At 33.9% G+C, this 22,241-nt stretch overlaps 1 protein-coding gene across 7 annotated transcripts in view; it reads right to left on the bottom strand.

The window, feature by feature from the left end:
- Window positions 1-22,241, bottom strand: part of STXBP5L (syntaxin binding protein 5L) — a 379,589-nt gene that overhangs the window by 132,672 nt on the left and 224,676 nt on the right. For all 7 annotated transcript variants that reach the window (XM_019448501.2, XM_019448499.2, XM_019448505.2 and 4 more), the window contains exon 14: window positions 21,449-21,516. In XM_019448501.2, the coding sequence (XP_019304046.2) occupies window positions 21,449-21,516 (68 nt within the window). The remainder of the gene's footprint in view (window positions 1-21,448; window positions 21,517-22,241) is intronic.

Here is a 22,241-nt window from a genome sequence, read left to right as displayed (position 1 = left end):
TGTCATGTAATTTCTTTTATTTTTTCAAGTTTTTATTTAAATTCCAGTTAGTTAACATACAGTGTATGATTAGTTTCAGGTGTACTATATAGTGATTCGACACTTCATACATCACCAGGCGCTCATCATAAGTGCACTCTTTAATCTCCCATCACCTGTTTAACCCATCCCTCCCCCCCCCCCCCCCCCCCCCCCCCCGCCTCCCTCCCCCCAGCCAGGTTCCCCCCCCCCCGCCTCCCTCCCCCCAGCCAGGTTCCTTCTGGTAACCATCAATTTGTTCTCTATAGTTGGGTCTGTTTCTTGATTTGCCTCTCTCACTCTCTTTTCCCTTTGCTTATTTGTTTTGTTTCTTAAATTGCACATATAAGTGAAATAATATGGTATTTGTCTTTCTCTAATTTATTTCACTTAGCATAGTACTCTATAGCTCCATGCGTCATTGCAAATGGTTAAGATTTCATTCTTTTTTGATGGCTGAGTAATTTTCCATTGTGTGTGTATGTATGTACGTGTGTGTGTATCACATCTTCTTTATCCATTCATCAGTTGATGGACACTTGGGCTGTTTCCATCATTTGGCTATTGTAGATAATGCTGCTATAAACATCAATTAATTTACTTTGAATTAGTATTTTTCTTTTCTTTAGATAAATACCCAGTTCTGTGATTGCTGGATTGTCAGTGATTCCATTTTTAACTTTTTGAGTCTGTACCAGTTTGCTTTCTCAACACCAGTGCAAGAGAGTTCCCTTTCTCCACATCCTCATCAATACCTGTTGTTTTTTGTTGTTGATTTTAGCCGTTCTGACAGGTCTGAGGTAATAGCTCATTGTACTTTTCATTTGCATTTCCCTGATGATTAGTGACACTGAGCATCTTTTCATGTGTCTGTTGGCCGTCTGTATGTCTTGTTTGGAAAAATGTCTATTCATGTCTTTTGTCCATTTTTATATTGGATTATTTGTGTTTTTGGTGTTGAGTTTTATAAGATGCTTATATATTTTGGTTACTAACCCTTTATCAGATATGTCATTTGCAAATATCTTCTCATATTCTGCAAAATTTCTGCCAGTTTTGTTGATTGTTTCCTTTCCTGTGCAGAAGTTTTTATTTTGATGTAGTCCCAATAGTTTATTTTTGATTTTGTTGGCCTTGCCTCAGTAGACATATCTAGAAAGAAGTTGCTATGGTCAACATCAAAGAAGTTATTCCCTGTGTTCTCTTCTAGGATTTTTACAGTTTTAGGTCTCGCATTTAGGTTTTTAATCCATTTTCAATTTATTTTTGTGAATGATATAAGAAAGTGGTTCAGTTTTCCCAATGCCACTTTTTGAAGAGACTCTTTTTCCCATTGTATATTCTTTCTTGCTTTGTCAAAAATTAATTGACCATATAATTGTGGATTTATTTCTGGGATTTCTATTCTGTTCCATTGATCGATATCTATTTTTGTGCTGCTACTGTACAGTTTCGATTACTGGAGGTTTGTAAAATAACTTGAAGTCTGGATTTGTGATGCCTTCACAGCTGTGTTTTTCTTTCTCAGGGTTACATTTGATATTTGGAGTCTTTTGTGGTTCCATACAAATTTTAGGATTGTTTTAGCTCTGTGAAAAATGCTGGTGGTGTTTTGATAGGGATTGCATTAAATGTGTAGATTGCTTTGGATAGAATAGACATTTTAACAATATTTGTTCATCCAAACCATGAAAATGGAATGTGTTTCCATTTGCTTGTGTCATCTTCAATTTCTTTTATCAGTGTTTGATAGTTTTCAGAGTACAGGTCTTTCACTACTTTGGTTAGGTTTACTCCTAGGTATTTTATTATTTTTGGTGCAATTTTATATGTGATGGATTCCTTAATTTCTCTTCTGCTTCATTATGGGTTTATAGAAATGCAACAGACTTCTGTACATTGATTTTTTTTATCCTGTGGCCTTAGTAAATTTGTTTATCAATTCTAGGAGTTTTTGGTGGAGTCCTTTGGGTTTTCTATATAGTATAATGTCATCTTCAAATAGGGCAAGTTTTACTTCTTCCTTGCCAATCTGGATACTTTTTATTTCTTCTTGTTGGCTGACTGCTGTGGTTAGGACTTCCAATACTATGTTGAATAAAAGTGGCCAGAGTGGACATCCTCATTTTGTCCCTGATCTTAGAGGAAAAGCTCTGTTTTTTCCCATTGAGGATGATATTAGCTGTGGATCTTTCATATATGGCCTTTGTTACGTTGAGGAAGTTCCCTCTAAACCTACTTTGTTGAGGATTTTTAATAATGAATAAATGTTGTGGTTAAATGCTGTTTCTGCATTATTGAAATTATCATATGGTTCTTATCCTTTCTTTTATTGTTATGTACCATGTTGATTGATTTGTGAATTCTGAACCACCCTTGCAACTCAGGAATAAATCCCACTTGATTGTGGTGAATGATTTTTTTAACGTGTTGTTGGATTCAGTTTGCTAGTATTTTCTTGAGGATCTTTGCCTCTTTGTGTATCAGAGATAGTGGCCTGTACTTCTCTTTTTTTGTGGTGTCTTTATCTGGTTTTGGAATTGAGGGTAAAGTTGGCTTTAGAGAACGAATTTGAAAGTTTTCCTTCCATTTCTACTTTTTGGAATAGTTTAAGAAGAATAGGTATTTAACTCTTCTTTAAATGTCTGGTAGATTTCCCCTGTGAATCCACCTGGTCTTGGACTTTGTTTTTTATTATTATTCATTCAGTTTCTTTGCTGGCTATCAGTCTTTTCAAGTCTCCTATTTCTTCCTATTTCAGCTTTGGTAGTTTATATGTTTCAAGGAGTTTATCCATTTCTTCCAGATTTCCCAGGTTGTTTACATATAATTTTTCAAAATATTCTCTTACAATAGCTTGTATTTTTGTGGTGTTGGTTGTTATTTCTCCTCTTTCACTTATGATTTTATTCATTTGGGTATTTTCTCTTTTGTTTTTAATGAGTCTGGTTAGAGGTTATTGATTTTATTTTATCAAAGAAACAACTCCAGGTTTCATTGATCTGTTCTGTTGTTTTTTAGTTTCTATATCATTTATTTCTGCTTTACTCTTTATTTTTTCTTTCTGCTGGCTTTAGGCTTTGTTCTTTTTCTAGCTTGTTTAGGTGTAAGGTTAGGTTGTCAAATAGAGACTTTTCTTGCTTCTTGGGTAGGCTTGTATTGCAATATACTTCCCTCTTAGGATTGCCTTTGATACACCCTAAAGGTTTTGGACCATTGTGTTTTCATTTTCATTTGTTTCCATGTAGTTTTTATTTCTTCTTTATTTTCCAGTTTAAGTCATTCATAGTTTAGTATCATGTCACTTAACTTCCACATATTTGTGATCATTCCAGATTTTTTTCTGTGGTTAACTTCTAGTTTCATAGAGTTGTGGACAGAAAAGGTGCATGGTATGACTTCAGTCTTCTTTTGTTTGTTGAGGCCTGTTTTGGGGCTAATTTGTGATTTATTTGGGAGAATCTTCTATGTGCACTTGAAAAGAATGTATATTCTGCTGCATTAGGAAGTAATTTTCTGAATATACCTGTTAAGTCTATCTGGTCCAATATGTCATTCAAAGCCATTGTTTCTTTGATGATTTCCTGTTTAGAAAATTTGTCCATTAGTGTAAGTGGGATGTGAAAATCCCCTATTATTATTATTGATTAGTTCCTTTATGTTTGTTATTGTATTTAGGCACTCCCATGTTGGTTGCATAAATATTTACAACTGTTGTATCTTTTTGCTGGATTGTCCCCTTTATTATTATATAGTGCCCCCCCCTTTTTTTGTCCCTTGTTACACTCTTTGTTTTAAAGTGTAATTTGTCCAATATAAGTATTGTTACTCTGGCTTTCTTTTGACATCCATTTACATGATAAATGTTTCTCCATCCTCACATCTTCAATTTGCAGGTGCCTGTAGGTCTAAAATGAGTCTCTTGTGGGTAGCATATAGATGGGTCTTGGTGTTTGTTTTATCCATTCTGACACCCTATGTCTTTTACTTGGAGTGTTTAGTACATGTATATTCAAAGTAAATATTAATAGATACATATTTATTGCCATTGTATTACTTGTTTTGTGGTTGTTTTGATTTTCTCTGATCCTTTCTTGTCTTTCTCTCATATTTTGCTGATTTTTCTTTAGTGATAGATTTGGATTTCTTTTTATTCTTTACATGTTTATTGGTGATTTTTGATATATGGTTAGATTAGGCTTGTTAATAACCTCTTCTGTATATAGCAATCTACATTAAATTGATGGTCTTTTAATTTTGAAACCATTCTTTTCTCCTCTCTCCCCCTGATGTTTTTAAGTGTGTGTTATTATATTATATCCATTTTTTGTGAGTTGCTTGACCAATTTTTTACAGAAATATTCATTTTCACTGCTTTTGTGTTTCCTGCATTTATACTGTCACTTTTGGTGCCTCCTCTCCATTCAGAATCTCCTTTAATATTTCTTGCAGGGTTGGTTTAGGGGTCATGAACTCCCTTCGTTTTTGTTTGGGAAACTTTTTATCTCTCCTCTTTTGAATGATAGCCTTGCTAGATATAGTATTTCTGGCTGTGTATTTTTCCCATTCAGCACTTGCACTGTATCATGCCACTTTCTTCTGGCCTGCCAAGTTTCTGTTGAGAAATCTTCTGCTAGTCTTCTGGGTCTTCCCCTGTAAGTTAATGATGTCTTCTGTCTTGCTGCTTTTAAGATTTTTTTCTTTATCACTACATTTTGCAACTTTAATTACAATATGTCTTGGTGTAAGCCTGCTTTTGTTAATTTTGATGGGAATTCTCTGTATCTCCTGGATCTGAATGTCTGTTCTTTCCCCATATTAGAGAAGTTTTAAGCTATTACTTCTTCAAGCAAAATTTCTGCCTCCTTTCTCTTCTTCTGGGATGTCTATATATGAATGTTCTTACATTTGATGGAGTCACTGAGTTCCCTCATCTATTCTCTTTTTGCATAATTCTTCTTTCTCTTGTTCAGCTTCATTTCTTTCCATGAATTTGTCTTCTAGGTCATTAATTTGTTCTGCTTCTTCCAGTCTGCTGTTCATTGCATAAAGCAAGTTTCTAATCTCATTTATTGCACTCTTCATTTCTGATTCTTTTTAAACTTTTTTATCTCTGTGGTAAGGATCTCACTGATGTCTTCCATTCTTTTCTCAAGCCCAGTGAGTATCCTTATAACCAGTGTTTTAAATTCTCCATCAGACATGTTACTTATATCTGTTTCATTTAGGTCTCTGGATATGACCTTATCTTGTTCTTTCATTTGGAATAAGTTCCTCTGTCTTCTCATTTTGTCTAAGTCTCTGCTTTCCTCTGTGTGTTAGAAAATCCAGTTATATCTCTTGCTCCTGACAGTAACGGCTTTATGAAGAAGAGATAGTGTAGTGACCAGGGCCTGGTGCTTCAGAGAGTGCCTCCAGCGTGTGTTGCGGGCACTCTACTGTTGTATTCTGGCTGCTTTATCGTGCAGGCCAGTTGTCTGCAAAGGCTCTCCTTATCTGCTGTGAGTTGTGTTTGGTCCCTCGTCTGTGGCAAATTTTAACTAGGTTTGGTTTTGTCTGCTTGTGAAATGAGATCTGTCACCACCTGTTTTGGAACTGAGGACCTGCACAACTCTCTTGTTGGGAGACAGTGTGGGCAGGGATTTGTGCTGGTCTTCTGGCAGAGGGGCCTTCCATACTGGAGCTGAAGTAAGTATGACTGAGAAGCACAGTTCAACTAGAGTACAGGGCATGGGGCTTAGTAAAAGCAAGTTAGGCAGCCAGTTTCTTTGTTGTGCTGCTTCCTGCAGGTGGCTCTGTGTTTGTGCTGAGGGGTGGGGGAGGGAAATAGTCCCCATCTAGCTCCTTTGTTCCCAGAGAAGTGTCTCTGAATGCTGCCTTTCTGGGACATGCTATGAGAATAGCAAATAATCTCCCCACTGTGTGCTCCAGGTGCCCTTCAGATTGCTGTTAAAATGCCATATGCCCCAAGGGTTGTTTTTCTACTTTCTCTCCAAGAGCAGTGCAGTGCCCTCTGGACTCTATCCCAGCCAAGGCTACTGACTTCTAAAACTCCAGGCTTTAATCCCCACTAGTTGCAAGAACTCCTGAAATTCAGCCCCTTCATTTTCCAAGCCAATGGCTATGGGGAAACATTCTTGTGCATTCTCCTGTGTACTCCTCTCTCTCTGCCCTTTTCCGTGATCATGGCTCCCTTACCTCTGCAGCAGTCAGGACTGTTTCTCCCCTAAACCATGTCTTTGTACTTCCAACATTCTTCAGTGTGGCCTCTTCTCTTCCTTTACTTGTGGTTTGTTCTGTCAGTCTTCAGGTCAATTTCTGGGGTATTTAGGATGATTTGATAGTTATCTAGTTGTATTTGTGGTACAAGGTGTAGCCTAGGGTCCTCCCACTCTCTAACCATCTTTTTCAATCTCTCTACTAATTTAATTTCTCACTTTGTTCTTTTTTCCATATTGGTTTGGGTATTGTTCTTTATATTTCTATATAAATATTATAATCAGTACATTAATTTCCACTAAGGAATTGGTACTGATGTTCTTTTATCAGGATTACATTAAATCTTTAGATCAAATTGGGGAAAAAATGATATCCTTATAATATTGAGTGTAACTAATGATTATGGTATATCTCTCCATATACTTAAGTCTTTCTTAACTTCTCAAATTGTTTCACAATTTTAATTGTAGATGTCTTTATATGTTTTGTTAGGTTTATTTCTAGATTATGTGATTTTTTTGTATCCTATTTTAAACTGTATAATTTTGTATTTTTTATTTTATACAAAATTTTATATTTTATTTTGTATATTTTATTTTATAAAATATGGTTGAATTTTGCATACTGATGTTTCCAGTGAATTGCTACATATTCAAATTAATTAAAACAGTTTATTTGTACATTATTTTTTACTTATATAATCATGCTGTCTCTGAGTAATAATGGTTAATATCTTCCTTTTCAATCTTTATATTTTCATTTCCATTTTTCTCTATGGAACTGTATAGGTCTACAGTTTAATGTTTAATACTAGGGGTGATGGTAGGCATTCTTGTCTTATTCTCAACATGGGAGGCAAAACTTTAAACATTTCACCAATCAGTACATTTGCTTCAGTTTTTTTTAATTTTTTAATAGAAATCACTTTTCAGACTATAGAATTTCCCCTATATTCCTAGCTTGCTAGGAGATTTTATAATGAATAGAGGATGAATTTAATCATATTTTCATTTAATTATATGATGGAGATTTTTTAATTTATTTACTTTATATTGATAGCTGTGTTTGTTTTTTTTCCTTAATTTTTTAACATTTATTTATTTTTGAAAGACAGAGGGACAGAGCATGAGTGAGGGAGGTGCAGAGAGAGAAACACAGAATCCAAAGCAGGCTCCAGGCTCTGAGCTGTCAGCACAGAGCCTGACCTGGGGCCTAAACCCACAAACCATGAGATTATGACCTGAGATGAAGTCAGCCACTTAACTGACTGAGCCATCCAAGTGCCCCTTGATAGATGTGTTTTTGAAGGTTAAACCAGCATTGCATTCCTGACATAAAGTTGACTTAGTTCTGAGATATCATCCATTTCCTATAGCACTAAGTTTTATTGGCTAACATTTTACCTAGGAGTTTTGCATCTATATGCATAAAAGAGACTGGCCTATAAATTTCCTTTCTTGTGATGTACCTGTTGTGTTTTGGTACAAAAAATATACTGGCCTCATAAAATAATAAAATATTCTCTTCTTCAAAAAAAAATTCTTTCTGTCTCTGATTTTCTGAAAGATTGGTAATATTCTTTTTATTTATTTGTTTGTTTTAATCATTAAGTAAGCTCTATGCCCAGTGTGGGCCTTGAACTCATGACCCTGAGATCAAAAGTCACATGCTCCACTGACTGAGACAGCCAGGTACCCTGGTAATACTCTTTTTTAAATGTTTAGACAGATTCCCCAATGAAGACATCTGGGCCCAGGGTTGTCTGTGTGAAAGTTTTCTAATTTTATTTAAATTCTTTTAATAGATATATGACTAATCATATTTTCTGTTTCTTCTAGTGCCAAGTATGGTAAGTTGTATTTTTATAGAAGTTTTATCTCATAAATTTTACTATTATAAACACCCTATTATGTTTTAATTGATAGTAAATTGTAGTGAATCCTCTTTTTCATTCAATTTTTTGACAATCTTACAAAACTTTACCAACTTATTTCTATAAACAAACAAGTTTTTTTGATCTTTGCTATTATACATTGTTTTCTATTTCATTAATTTTTTTCTTAATATTAAGATAACTGACTTTTTTAAACTTAAAATAATTAGATCATTGAATTTTAGTTTCTTTTTTTTTTTTTTTTTTCAACATTTTTATTTATTTTTGGGACAGAGAGAGAGACAGAGCATGAACGGGGGAGGGGCAGAGAGAGAGGGAGACACAGAATCGGAAACAGGCTCCAGGCTCCGAGCCATCAGCCCAGAGCCTGACGCGGGGCTGGAACTCACGGACCGCGAGATCGTGACCTGGCTGAAGTCGGACGCCCAACCGACCGCGCCACCCACGCGCCCCGAATTTTAGTTTCTTTTTATTAACATACAGTTATGGGTATAAATTTACCACTAGGTATAAATTTACCTCTAAACATAAACTTAGATGTATCCACATGTAATGATATATTGTATTTTTACTATTTGAGGTATTTAAAAAATTTCTATTGTGATTTCTTCATTAACAGCAGTTAGTTGTAATTACGTGATTTTGAAAAATTATTTTCTTTATATATTTTTGTCATTGACTTGTAGTTTAATTCTCCTGTGGTCAGAGGACATCCTATATAATAATTACAATTTTTTGACATTTATTTACATTTATATTATGGCCCTGTATATGATCAGTGTTGGTGTTTCATGTGCATTTGAAAAAAACAATGTACATTCTTGAGCTATAGAGTATAATGTTCTAAATATGTTAAGTTAGATTTATTAATCATGCTGTTCAAAACGTAATTATTATGCATTCTTTAATGATTTTTAAATCAGTTGCAGAGGGAGCTCTGTAATAATTTCATTTATTGCAGAATTGTCTACCTTTCTATCAATATTTCCTTGAATTCAAAATCCTTATGGATTCAGCCTTTTATTTTGAAATAGTACCTTTCACCTTTGGTAATGCTTCTTGCTTTAAAGATTAATGTGGTAGGCAGAATTCTAAAATGTTCTCCAGGATTCCTGCCTCCCAGGATAATCCTATATAATTCCTGGGCCTGTGAATTTAATAGAGAATATATTGCTCCTATGATAGACTTTAAGAAGGGAGACTATCTGAATGGACCTAACCTGATCACATGATACCTATAATAGGTCTAGAGGTCAAAGGTAAGAGTATTCTGAGATTTGAACATGAGAAGTACTAAGATGCATTGTAACTGGCTTGAAAGTAGAGGGAGCCACATGGCAAAGAATGCATGTAATTTCTGGGAGTTAAGATGGCCCCACTGATGGCCAGCAAGTAAATGGGGATGTTAGTCCTACAATGACAAGGAACTAATTTCTTTTGACAAAAAGAATGTGTTTGGAAGCAAATTTGTCTTCCCTCAGAGCCTCCAATGAAAACTCAGCCTGGCTGACCTCTTGATTTCAGTCTCATGATACTTTGAACAGAAATCCCAACTATGCAGTGCCAGATGCCTGACCTATAGAACTATGAGTTAATAAAAGGATGTTGTTTCAAGTTGCTAAGTTTGTGGTGATTGGTTATGCAGCAATGGAAAACTACTGATACAAGTGATTTATACCAGCATTTTAAATTATTTACATCGTATAATTTTTCATGCATTTACTTTCACAATTTTGCTAGACATATATTTAATGTGTCTCTTGTATGCAGCTTAGAATTTGGTTTTGATTTTTATTCATACTGGCAGTTTTTGTCTTAAAATTGGAGAATTCAGTCCAATTACATAAACACTGCATATTATCAGCATAAATACCGATATATCTGAATTAAACCTACCAACCTCACAATTCTTCTATTTGCCTAACCTACTGTGTCTTCTCTTTCTTTTCTGTCCTTTTACGGATTAATCACATTTAAAAACATTCTATTTTATTGGTCTTTGAGTATTATATTATTGTACTTATTATTTTGGTGGTTACCACAAATATTACAAAATTGATCCTTAAATTGTTGAGTCCAAATTAAACTGGTAAATTTACATCTTCTCAGACAAAACAAGAAATGTTAAATGTTTTAGCTCCATTTTCCTCTCCCACCTTTTACAATATTATATTTTTATTTTACATCATGATATTAAAAAAAAATTAAACGTTTTAATATTTATACCAACATATAATATAGTATAAATATAGTATAAAAAGTCAATATTTATTTATATTAATTCCTGCAATTATTTTTTTCCATTTTTCTTATTTAATTTCTGCATTTTAATTGTCTGGGACTATCTTCCTTCTATCTAAAATATTCCCTTTTTTGTTTGCTTTAATTAGTGCAGTTCTGCTGGCAACACTTTCTCAACGTTTGAAAAAAGTTTCACTTTCATAATTGAAGGATATTTTTGCTAAATATCAAATTCTGTCCTGGTAGTTTTTTATAGCACTATAGATCATTACAATATCTTCTGTTTTCACCATTTCTATTAAAATATCAACTATTAATCTTATTGTTGCTCCTTTTAAGGTAAAGTGTCTGCATCAAAGAATTTTTTCTTTGTCCTTTGTTTTCATCAGTTTTACTACAGTCTGTGTAGATGGTTTTCTTTATATTCACTCTGCTTTTGGATTTTAGCATTTTTCATATCTCAACAGGAAAATTCTTACCCATTATCACTCAACAATTTATTCTTCTTTATTCTCTTTCTCCTTTCTGTTTGTGTCTCTAATTATGTATATGTTCAATTCTTTACCATGTATCATATCTCATGCTTTCAGTTTCTTTTCCCATTGTGCTTTCATCTAGATATTTTCTATTGATGAGCTTCCAGTTTAGTAATCGTCTTTCAGCTGTGACTAAATGCTATTAAATTAATAGATGTAGTTGTTATTTCCAGTTATAATAACTTTAAATTCTACAATTTACATTTACTCTTATTGTGGTCAAAACCGTAACATAAAATTTACCATCTTAAACACTAAGTGTATAATGCAGCAGTGTTAACTATGTATACAGTGTTGTGCGGCAGATCTCTAGAACTTTTTCATCTAGCAAAATTGAACCCCACATCCACTGAACAACAGTTCCCTTTCCCCCTCTCTCCCTAGCCCCTAGCAACCACCACCCTAATTTCTGTCTTTATGAATTTTCCTATTCTAGGTACCTCATATAATTGGAATCATGCAGTATTTGTCTTCTTGAGATTGGCTTGTTTCACTGAGCATAATTTCCTTAAGTTTCATCCACATTGTAACATATGACAAGATTTCCTTCTCTTTTTTTAAGGCTGAATTGAATAATCTATCGTGTGTAGCACATTAAAAAAATCTATTCATCTTTTGATAGATATTTAGGTTGCCTCCACCTCTATGCTATTGTGAATAATGCTACAATGAACATATCTCTTTGATATTCTGTTTTCAATTCTTTTGAATATCTAGAAGTGAGATGGCTGGGCTATAAGGTAATTATACTTTTAATATTTGAGGATGCTGTAAACTGTTTGCAATAACATCTGTGCTATTGTACATTCCAACCAACAGTGCACAAAGTTTCCAATTTCTCCACGTGTTTGTTAACACTTGTTATTTTCTGTTTTTGTTTTGTTTTAGAGTGCCATCTAAAACAAGTGTAAAGTGATACTGTGATTTTCATTTGCATTTCTCTGATGAGGAGTGATGCTGAACATCTTTTGTATGCTTGTTAGCCATTTGTATATCTTCTTTGGAGATACAGCTATTTAAGTCCTTTGCCCATTTTTAATTGGATTTTTCTGTTGATTTGTAGGAGTTCTTTATATATTTTGAACATTAACCCTTTATCAGATACATGGTTTGCAAAAACCTTTTCCCATTCTATAGGTTGCCTTTCTCCTCTGTTGATTGTTTCCTTTGCTTCAAAGAGGGTTTTAAGATTGATGTAGTCCCATTTGTCTATTTTTGCTTTTGTTACCTGTGTTTTTGGTGTCACATCCAAGAAATAATTGCCCAATCCAATGTCATGAAGATTTCCCCTATGTTTTCTTTTAGGAGCTTTGAAGTTTCAGGTCTTATATTTAAGTTTTTCAATTTTCAGTTGATTTTGTATATGGCGTAAGGTAAGGATCCAACTTCATTCTTTTGCGTGTGCAAAGGCTGTTTTCCCCACATCATTCGTTGCAGACACTATCCTTTCCCCACTGGATAGCTCTGGTACCTTTATCAAAGATTTAACCATATAGAAGACAGTTTATTTATGAGTTCTCTATTCTGTTCCAATAGTCTGTATAAGTCTGCTTTGATTACTTTGTATTATGTTTTAATTATCATGTCTTGAAACCAGAAAGTGTGAAGACTCTAGCTTTGTTTGTCTTCATCAGGATTATTGTGGATATTTGTGGTCCTCTGAGATTCCACATTAATTTTAGGATTTTGTTTCTAGTTTTGCAGAATATACCATGGGGATTTTGATAGTGATTTACTCTGAATCTAGATCACTGTGGGTAGTGTGAACATTTTAACATTTTAACATCTCTGATTCATGAACATGTGGTATCTTTAATTCATGTCTTCTTTAATTTCTTTCTTCAATGTTTGGTAGTTTTCATTATACAAGAATTTTGCCTACTTGGTTAAGTTTATTCCTATATTTTAAATTCTTTTTCATGCTATTGTAAATGAGATTGTTTTCTTAATTTCCTGTCAAACTGTTCATTATTAGGGTACAGAAATGTAACTGACTTTGTGTATTGATTTTGTATCCCACAAATTTGCTGGATTTTATTTAACAGTTGTTTTGTGTGTGTGTGTGTGTGTAAACTTACAACTTTTCTGCATACAAGATCACGTATTCTACAAATAGATGTCATTCTAATTCTTCTTTTCTGACTTGGGTGCTCTTTATTTTTCTTATCTTACTGTTATGGATAGATTTTCCAGTATTCTGTCAAATAGAAGTTGTAAGTGGGCATCCTTCCCTTGGTCCTGATCTTAGAGGGACAACTTCCAGCTTTTCCATCATTGAGTATGATGTTAGCTGTGTGCTTTTCATATATGACCTTTATTATGGTGGGACAATTTCCTTTTATTACTAGTTTGTTGATTTTTTTTATCCTAAAAGGATGTTGAATTTTGTCAAATGCAATTTTCTGTATCACCTGAGATGATTGTGTGCTTTTTGTCCTTTATTCTATTAATGTGGTTTATCACAGTGATTAATTTTCATATGTTGAACCATCCTTGCATCCCAAGGATAAGTCCTACTTCGTCATGATGTATAATCCTTAAATGTGTAGCTGAATTCAGTTTGCTAGTATTTTGTTGAGGATTTTTGCATTGATATTCCTTGGGGATATTGGTCTGTAGTTTCTTTTCCTGGTAGTATCTTTGTTTGATTTTTGTATCAAGGTAATGCTGACCTCATAAATGGGTTTGAAAGTGTTCCCTCCTTTCATTTTTTCCAAAGAGTTTGAGAAGGACTGGTGTTAATTCTTCTTTAAATGTTAGGTAGAGTTGTCTAGAGAAGGCATCTAGTCCTAACTTTTCTTTGTTGATTTCATTTATTTTTTTATTATTACTACTTACTCAGTCTTCTTGCTGGTTTATAGGCATGTTCAGATCTTTTTATGTCTTCATGATTCAGTCTTCATAATTTGGATAAATTTCTGGAAACATACATTTCTTCTAGATTACCCAGTTTGTTAGCATACAGTTGTTCAGAGTAGTCTCTCATGAATGTTTTAATTTCTGCAGCATCAATTGCAATGTCTCCTCTTTCATTTCCGGTACTCGTTGAGTCTTCTCTCTTTTTTCTTAGTCTGTCTACAGCTTTGTCAATTTTGTTGATCTTTTAAGAAATAATTTTTCAATATCTTTACTGTTTTTCAATTTGTGATATCATTTTTATTTCTGCTATAATATTTTCTTCCTTCTGTTAACTTCAAGTTTAGTTTTTTCTTCTTTTTCTTATCTCTTGAGGTGTACAGTTAGATTGTTGATTTGAGATCGTAACATCAGCATTTTCATACAGGTTTACTTATAAATCTCTTAGCAGTGCTTTTGCTGAATCCCATGTTTTGGTATATTGTATTTTTATTTTCATTGTCTCAAGATATTTTTCAATCTCCTTGTGATTTATTTTTTGACTTATTGGTTGTTCAAGAGAGTGTTGCTTACTTTCCACATATTTGTGGATTTTCCAGTTTTCCTTTCACTGTTGATTTCTAGTTTCATTTCATTATGGTTGTAAAAGATAGTGTTATAATTTCAATCTTTAATTTGTTAAGACTTATTTTGTGACCTAACATGTGATCTATATTGGAGAATGTTTCATGTGTAATTGAGAATAATATGTATCCTACTGTTGTTGAATGAAGTGTTTTGTACGTGTCTGCTAGTTCCACTAGCAGATCTATTAATTAGTAAAAGGGGGGTGTTGGAATCTCCTATTTTTGTTATTGCCTCTTCCTCCCTTTAATTCTTTCAATGTTTGCTTTATATATTTGGGTGCTCTGGTACTAGGTACATATATATTTTACAACATTTATTTCTTTCTGATGTACTTGCCTCCTATGACAATTTTTTATTAAAGTATGGTCATTCTTGCTTGCTTTTGGATAGACATTGCATGGATATATTTATCTATCCTTTCACTTTCAGCCTATGTGTATCCTTATACCTAAAGTGAATTTCATGTAGACAGCACATATTTGGATCTTTTTTTTTTTTTAATTTTTTTTTCAACGTTTTTAATTTATTTTTGGGACAGAGAGAGACAGAGCATGAACGGGGGAGGGGCAGAGAGAGAGGGAGACACAGAATCGGAAACAGGCTCCAGGCTCCGAGACATCAGCCCAGAGCCTGACGCGGGGCTCGAACTCACAGACCGCGAGATCGTGACCTGGCTGAAGTCGGACGCTTAACCGACTGTGCCACCCAGGCGCCCCATGGATCTTTTTTGTTTTCTAATCCATGCAACCACTTGATTTGGGAATTTAATTGATTTACATTTAAAGAAATTACTGATGAGAAAGGATTTACTATTGCCATTTTAAAATTGTTTTCTGTGTATCTTGTATTTATTTTGTCCTACATTTTCTCTTCTTGCCTTCCTTTGCATTTCATTGACTTTTGTAGTGACATGCTTTAATTCCATTCCTATTTTCTTTCGTGCATATTCTATAGGTATTTTCTTTGTGATTACCATGTACATCACATAAAATATTTTATAGTTATGCCAATCTATTAAAAAATGATATCAAGTTAGTGGTGTCTAGGTGGCTCAGTCAGTTAAGCATCCAGCTCTTGATTTCAGCTCAGGTCGTGATCTCACAGTTGTGAGATGGAGCTCCATGTCAGGCCATGTGCTGAGTGTGGAGCCTGCTTAAGATTCTCCCTCTCTCTCCCTCTGCCCCTCTCCCCTGCTTGCGCTATCAAAAAAAAAAAAAGTGATACCAACTTCATTTGCATTAAAAAATTCTACCCCTTTACAACTCCCCCTTCAGTTTGTTATTAATGTCACAAATTACATCTGTTTATATTTTGTAACTATTAATATAGTTTTATATACTTTTTAATTTTTTTTTCACCATGGTAAATTTAATCTTTAATCCCCATCACCTATTTTACCCATCCCCCTTCCCCTCTGGTAACTATCAGTTTTTTCTCTATAGTTAAAAGTCTGTTTCATGGTTTGTTTCTCTCTCCTTTTTTCTCCTTTGCTAGTTTTTTCCTTTAAATTCCACATATGAGTGAACTCATGTGGTATTTGTCTTTCTCTGACTTATTTCACTTAGCATTATCCTAACTCTATCCATGTTGTTGCTAATGGCAAGATTTCATTATTTCTTATGACTGAATGATATTCCATTGTGTGTGTGTGTGTGTGTGTGTGTGTGTGTATGTATATATATATGTGTCTATTGATAGACGAATGGATAAAGAAGTTGTTGAGATATGTATATATATGTATATGTATATCTCAACAACTTCTTTATCCATTCGTCTATCAATAGACACTTAAGCTGCTTCCACATTTTGGCTATTGTAAATAATGCTGTAAAAACAGGGGTACATGTATCCCTTGTATTAATGTTTTTGCATTTTGGAGAAATATCCAGTAGTGTGACTACTGGATCATAGGGTAGTTCTATTTCTAATTTTTTGAGGTGACTCCAAACTATTTTCCACAGTGGCTGCATCAATTTGCATTCTCTCCAATAGTGCCTGAGGGTTCCTTTTTCTCCACATCCTTGCCAACATATTTTGTTTCTTGTGTTTTTCATTTTGGTCATTCTGACAGGTGTGAGGTGATAGCTCATTGTAGTTCTGATTTGTATTTCCCTGATGATGAGTAATTTCGAGCATCTTTTCATGTGCGTGTGTTGGTCATCTGTATGTTTTCTTTCAAGAAATGTCTATTCATATCTTCAGCACATTTTTAATTGGGTTATTTATTTTGGCAGTATGGAGTTATATCTGTTCTTTGTATACTTTGGATACTAATCCTATTATTGAATAGGTCATTTGCAAATATGTTCTCCTATTCTGTAGGTTGTCTTTTAGTTTTATTGTTTCCTTTACTATGCAGAAACTTTTTATTTTTATATAATCCCAATAGTTTTGATTTTGTTTCCCTCATCTCAGGAGGCATATCTAGAAAAATCTGAAAATCTGCTATGGCTGAGGTCAGAGAGATTACTGCCTGTGCTCTCTTCAAAGATTGTCATGGTTTCAGGTCTCACATTTAGGTCTTTATTCTTAGTTTATTTTTGTGTATGGTGAAAAAAAAGTGGTCCAATTTGATTCTTTTGCACATGGCTGTCCAGTTTCCCCAATACCATTTTTGAAGGCTGTCATTTTCTCATTGTATATTCATTCATTCTTTCTTTGTTGAAGATTAAGTGACCATATAATTGTGGGTTTATTTCTTTTTCTTTCTTTTTTTAAATTTTCTTTTTCAAGATTGCTTTGGGTATTCAAGGTCTTTTGTGTTTCCATACAAATTATCAGATTGTTTCTTCTAGCTCTGAAAAATGCTATTGATATTTTGGTAGGGATTTCATTAAATGTGTAGATTACTTTGGGTAGTATACATGTTTTAACAATGTTTGCTCTTCCAGCTCTTCCAATCCATGAGCATGGAATGTCTTTCCATTTCTTTGTGTCATCTTGAATTTCCTTCATCAGTGTTTCATAGTTTTCAGAGTACAGGGCTTTTACCACTGTGGCTAAGTTTATTCCTAGATATTTTATTGTTTTTGATGTAATTATAAATGGGATTATTTTCTTCATTTCCCTTTCCACTGCTTCATTATTAGCATATAGGACTGGAATAGGTTTCTGTACAGATATTGTTTCCTGTGACTTTACTGAATTCATTTATCAGTTGTAGTAATTTATTGCTGGAGTCTTTCAGGTTTTCTATGTACAGTATCATGGCATCTGCAAATAGTGAGTTTTACTTCTTACCATTTTGGATTATTTTATTTCTTTTTTTTTGTCTGATTGCTGTGGCTAGGACTTCCAGTACTTTATTGAATAAAAGTGGTGAGAGTAGACATTCTTGTCTTGTTCCTGATCTTAGAGGAAAAGCTCCCAATTTTTCTCCATGAGTATGATGTTGGTTGTGGGTTTTTCATATAACACCTTTATTATGTTGAGGTATATTCCCTCTGGACCTACTTATCAGAGGGTTTTTATCATGAATGGATGTTGTACTTCATCAAATGCTTTTTCTGCATCTATTGAAATGATGGTTTTATTCCCTTCTTTTACTCATTTAGTTTTATAGTTTTTTTTAAATGCTTTTATCTCCTAAATTCTAAACTTGAATTTAAACTTATTTATATATCACCACTACAACATTACAGGAGTCTGTTTCTGTCTATATATTTTCTTATGCTTTCATTTTGTTCTCTAGTGTTCATTTTAACTTGAAGAACTCTCTTTAGCAGTTTTAGTAAGGCAGGTATATTGGTGATAAACATTCTCAGCTTTTGTTTATGTTAGAAGGTCTTTATTTCTCCAATTTTGAAGTAGTTTTCCAGATACAGTATTCAGGGCTGGGTGGGTTTTTTTGTTTATTTGTTTGTTTTTTTACTTCTCGCACTTTGAATGTATCAACCCACTCCCTTCTAGCCTAAAATGTTTCTGTGGAGAAATCCAGATTATCTTATGGAGTTTCTATATGCATAATGAGTAGCTTTTCTGTTGCTGCTTTCAAGATTATTTGTTTGTGTTTGGTTCATTTGACTATGATGTATATCATTGTGGGCCTCTTTGTGTTCAACTTCATTGGAATATTTGAATGCAAATGTTCATTTACTTAGATTTTGGAATTTTTTTACCATTATTTTGTCATATAAGTTCTCTGTCCCCTTCTCTCTCTCTTCTCCTTTTGGGACCACCATAATGCTTATATTGATCTGCTTCATGGTATTCTCTAAGTCCTTTAGGCATTTGTTTTGTTTCTCTCATTTGATAATTTCATATTACCTATCTTCAAGTTTGATGATTCTTTCTACATATTAAGTCTTCTATTGATCCCTCCCTTTAATAAAAATTTTCAATTCAGTATTTTTTTCCCAAACTCCTTTTTGGTTGTTTCTGTGTCTTTACTGATATTCCCATTTCATTCATTCATCATTTTCCTAATTTTGTTTAGCCTAAACATGTACTCTTACAGTGCATTGAGTTTAAGAAAATTATTCTGAACTGTCAGTTAATTCACAGATATCCATTTCCTTAGGATCAGTTTTTTTTTGGAGAGTGTTTTTGTTCCTTTGGGCTATATTTCACTATTTCTTTGTGTTTATTATTTCTTGTTGTGTTTATTATTTCTTGTTGTGAATTTAGCATTTGAAAATGTAGCCACCTCTTATGGGCTGGCTTTGCACAGGGGAGGATTTTCACCTATCGGCCCATGTAGAGATCCTAGGGGCTTCTCGAACCTTTAATGAGGATGTGTCTTTTTTGGGCTGTGTGTAATAATTTCCCAATTATAGAAGTTTCTGGTTTCTTTACAAGTGGCTTGTAGTCTCTTGCTCCCTCTACAGTCTGTTGGCAGCATTGCAAGTTTTTGGTGCTTCAACAAACACTGAGCGTTTTTTTGTTGTTGTTGTTCTCTGCTGCCCCCAGGGATCCATCTTTCATCAGTACCATAGTTTGTCTCACCTGCCAGTCTCCAAGGGATCCCCCTGAAAAGCAGGAACACTGAATGAACAGTCTGTTCTTCTATTTCCCTCTCATGAAAGAAGATGCAGGTTGGACCTTCCTCTTGAACACAAGCTGTGACAATTTGGAGGAGGAGCTCACACAGTTGAAATGAAATGAAATGGCTTTGGCTATTTTAGGCTTTGAACTTGCCTGGAGTACTATTATTTCCTAACTAATCTCTGGGTTTTCGTGAAGGCTTTTTGAAACATATATTGTTGTTACATCAATGTTTCTGGGCTCCCTATTCTGACATCTTTCTGATGTCACTCTCCACTGATTACTTTATAGAGTATTTTCCCATCACTTTTCTCCCAATCTGACTATACTATTGTATTTGAAGTAAGTGTATTGTAAACAGCATATAGTTGGGTCATGTTTTTAATCCACTCTGCCAATTTGTGCATTTGAATTGGTGTACTCAGATCATTTATATTTAATATCATTGATACGTTAGGGCTTCAGTCTTTTTTTTCACTGTTTGTTTCCCCCTACCTTTCTATGGATTACTTCAGTTATTTAATACATCCATTTGATGTATGAATAATGTTTTTGAGTGTATCTTTGCACATATTTTTAATGGCTGTTTTAGGTATTACATTATATATTTATAACTTGTCACAGTTTTCTGGTGTCATCATACTACCATTTTGAGGTAAGTATAAAAACCTTATCTCCTTTTTACTTCCCTTTATCCTCTTGCATTTGTAATTGTCTTCAATATTTCCTCTAGGATATATTTATTAGGTATAGGATTCTGGATTGCCAGTTGTTTTATTTCAGCACTTAAAAGAGATCAGATTTTCTTCTGGCCTTCATAGTTTCTGATGAAAAATCCACTGTCATGCATTTGGTTTTGCACTATCAGAAAGGTGTCATTTCTCTTATTTTCATGATTTTTACTTGGTGTTTAGTGTTCAGAAGTTTGACTATGATGTGTTCTTTCAGCTTCTGGAATCTAGAGGCTCAAGTATGTTGTCAAAATTAGGAAGTTTTCAGCTACTGTTCCTTATGTAATTTTTCGGTCCTGTTTTCTTCTTTCCTTCCTCACTGGACTTGTCTTGACACAAGAGGAGGAAAGTGTGTGGCTCATTACTGTTGGGCAGTGGTTGAAATTATGGTTCCCCACATGATCTCTAACACCACACGTGATGGGTTTCATTACCACCCAGAAGGGTTAAAAGTTCTAGCCCCCTACTCAGCTCAATGTCAGAAACTGATGCTCCCCACTCGGCCTCTACATAGTTTTTTTCTGTTGTGGTTAGCTAGAGTAAAGAGATTATTTTTTAACAGTTTTCTGTCTTGATAGGTTGCCCCTTACATCATCCTTTGAGTAGACAGTGCTTTTATTGGACTTTTTGTTTAGTCTGTGCCCACTGGCAGTTCCAAGTTGCCAGCTTCTTCAACTCCAATTCTGAGATAACAAAGCAAAAAGGAAACCTAGGAAACTCACCACCATGTCATTTCTTGGGTGTTGGGGGGGGCCCTAACCAGCCTCGCTTCTCTCCATCTTTTCCAATCATCTTATGTTTGTTTAAAATATTGGGGTGCCTGGGTGGCTCATGTCCAACTCTTGGTTTTGGCTCAGTTCATGATCTCACAGTTTGTGGGTTCAAGCCCCACAGTGTGCTCTGCATTGACCTCATGGAGCCTGCTTGGGATTTTCTCTCTCTGCCCCTCCTCTTCTCTCTTTCCCCCCCCCCAAAAAAAACAATAAAAATAAATAAATATATATTTTTATATATTATATATTTATTTATTTATACATAATTATATATATATATATACACACACACACACATTTAATAACCGGGGCTTTTGGTAATGCTTAGTGGGAAAAATAGGAAAAAATATATTTCATATCTCATAAGCAGAATGCCTTATAATTTTAAGTCTCATCTTTATCTGTTGTTATATTTCTATTTTCATTCCTAATATTAGAGCATGAAGTCAGTTCCTATGGGAAGTAGTGACATTTCTGGTACTGCCAGAGCACAATTACAGGAAAGTATAAAAATTCAATAATATCTTTTTGTTTATCAATTGATAAAGTCACAAATCACATCCCACTTACCCAGTAATAATAATTTCTGGATATGTTTGTGTTCCAAGGTTCCAGGCTCCTCCACTGATTGGCCACTCCTAAATAAATTATTTAGGAAGAATTTATGAGTTTTATTTTTTTTTAATTTAAATTACTTAAAATTTTTAAAGGAAAACACTTTAAAATAATGGCAAAAGATTCATTTAAAAATAAATGGCCGTAAAGTAAATGATGAAGTGTGTAGCTTTTACTTATTTCATTGAACAAACAATTCCAAGTGCACAATTCCATCTTCTTTAAAAATACAAATTTTAACAAAAATTACCATATACATAAAAGTACTAAAGAAGTATTTTAATCATACAAATACAGTGTTGCTACGTTTGCCACATGGTCTCTGTACCAAACTACTGTAGTTCCATTTAACACAGAGTACTATGTAAATTGTGCCCCCTGGAGTTGTCAATTCCAACAGCCCTGTGTAAATAGAAATCATAAATTACTATTGCCAGTATTTTAATCCTATAGTTAAATACAACAAAATTGAATTGAGAAAGTTATTTAACAAATGACTTTTGTTAGTTATGCCTTATAACCACTGAATAAGAAATAGTTAACTGAAGTTGACTCTTGAATTTTGTAAAACATAATCCTTCATCTGAAATAATTAAAAATTACATCTTATGATTCAAATATATGCTAGTTTAAATATATACTTAGGTAAATGTACCTCAGTATGTAAGTCTATACTATCATATGTATTTATAAAATAAGTATATAAGAAATTTATATTGGTGTAGGCTTAAAGCTATGTGGCATTTAG

Source organism: Panthera pardus, unplaced genomic scaffold (genome assembly GCF_024362965.1).
Source record: "Panthera pardus isolate Hobbes unplaced genomic scaffold, ASM2436296v1 HiC_scaffold_16, whole genome shotgun sequence".
In the NCBI taxonomy this organism is placed as follows: domain Eukaryota; kingdom Metazoa; phylum Chordata; class Mammalia; order Carnivora; family Felidae; genus Panthera; species Panthera pardus.
Note: the sequence above shows the minus strand (reverse complement) of the source record. Positions and strands in the feature narration are given on the sequence as shown.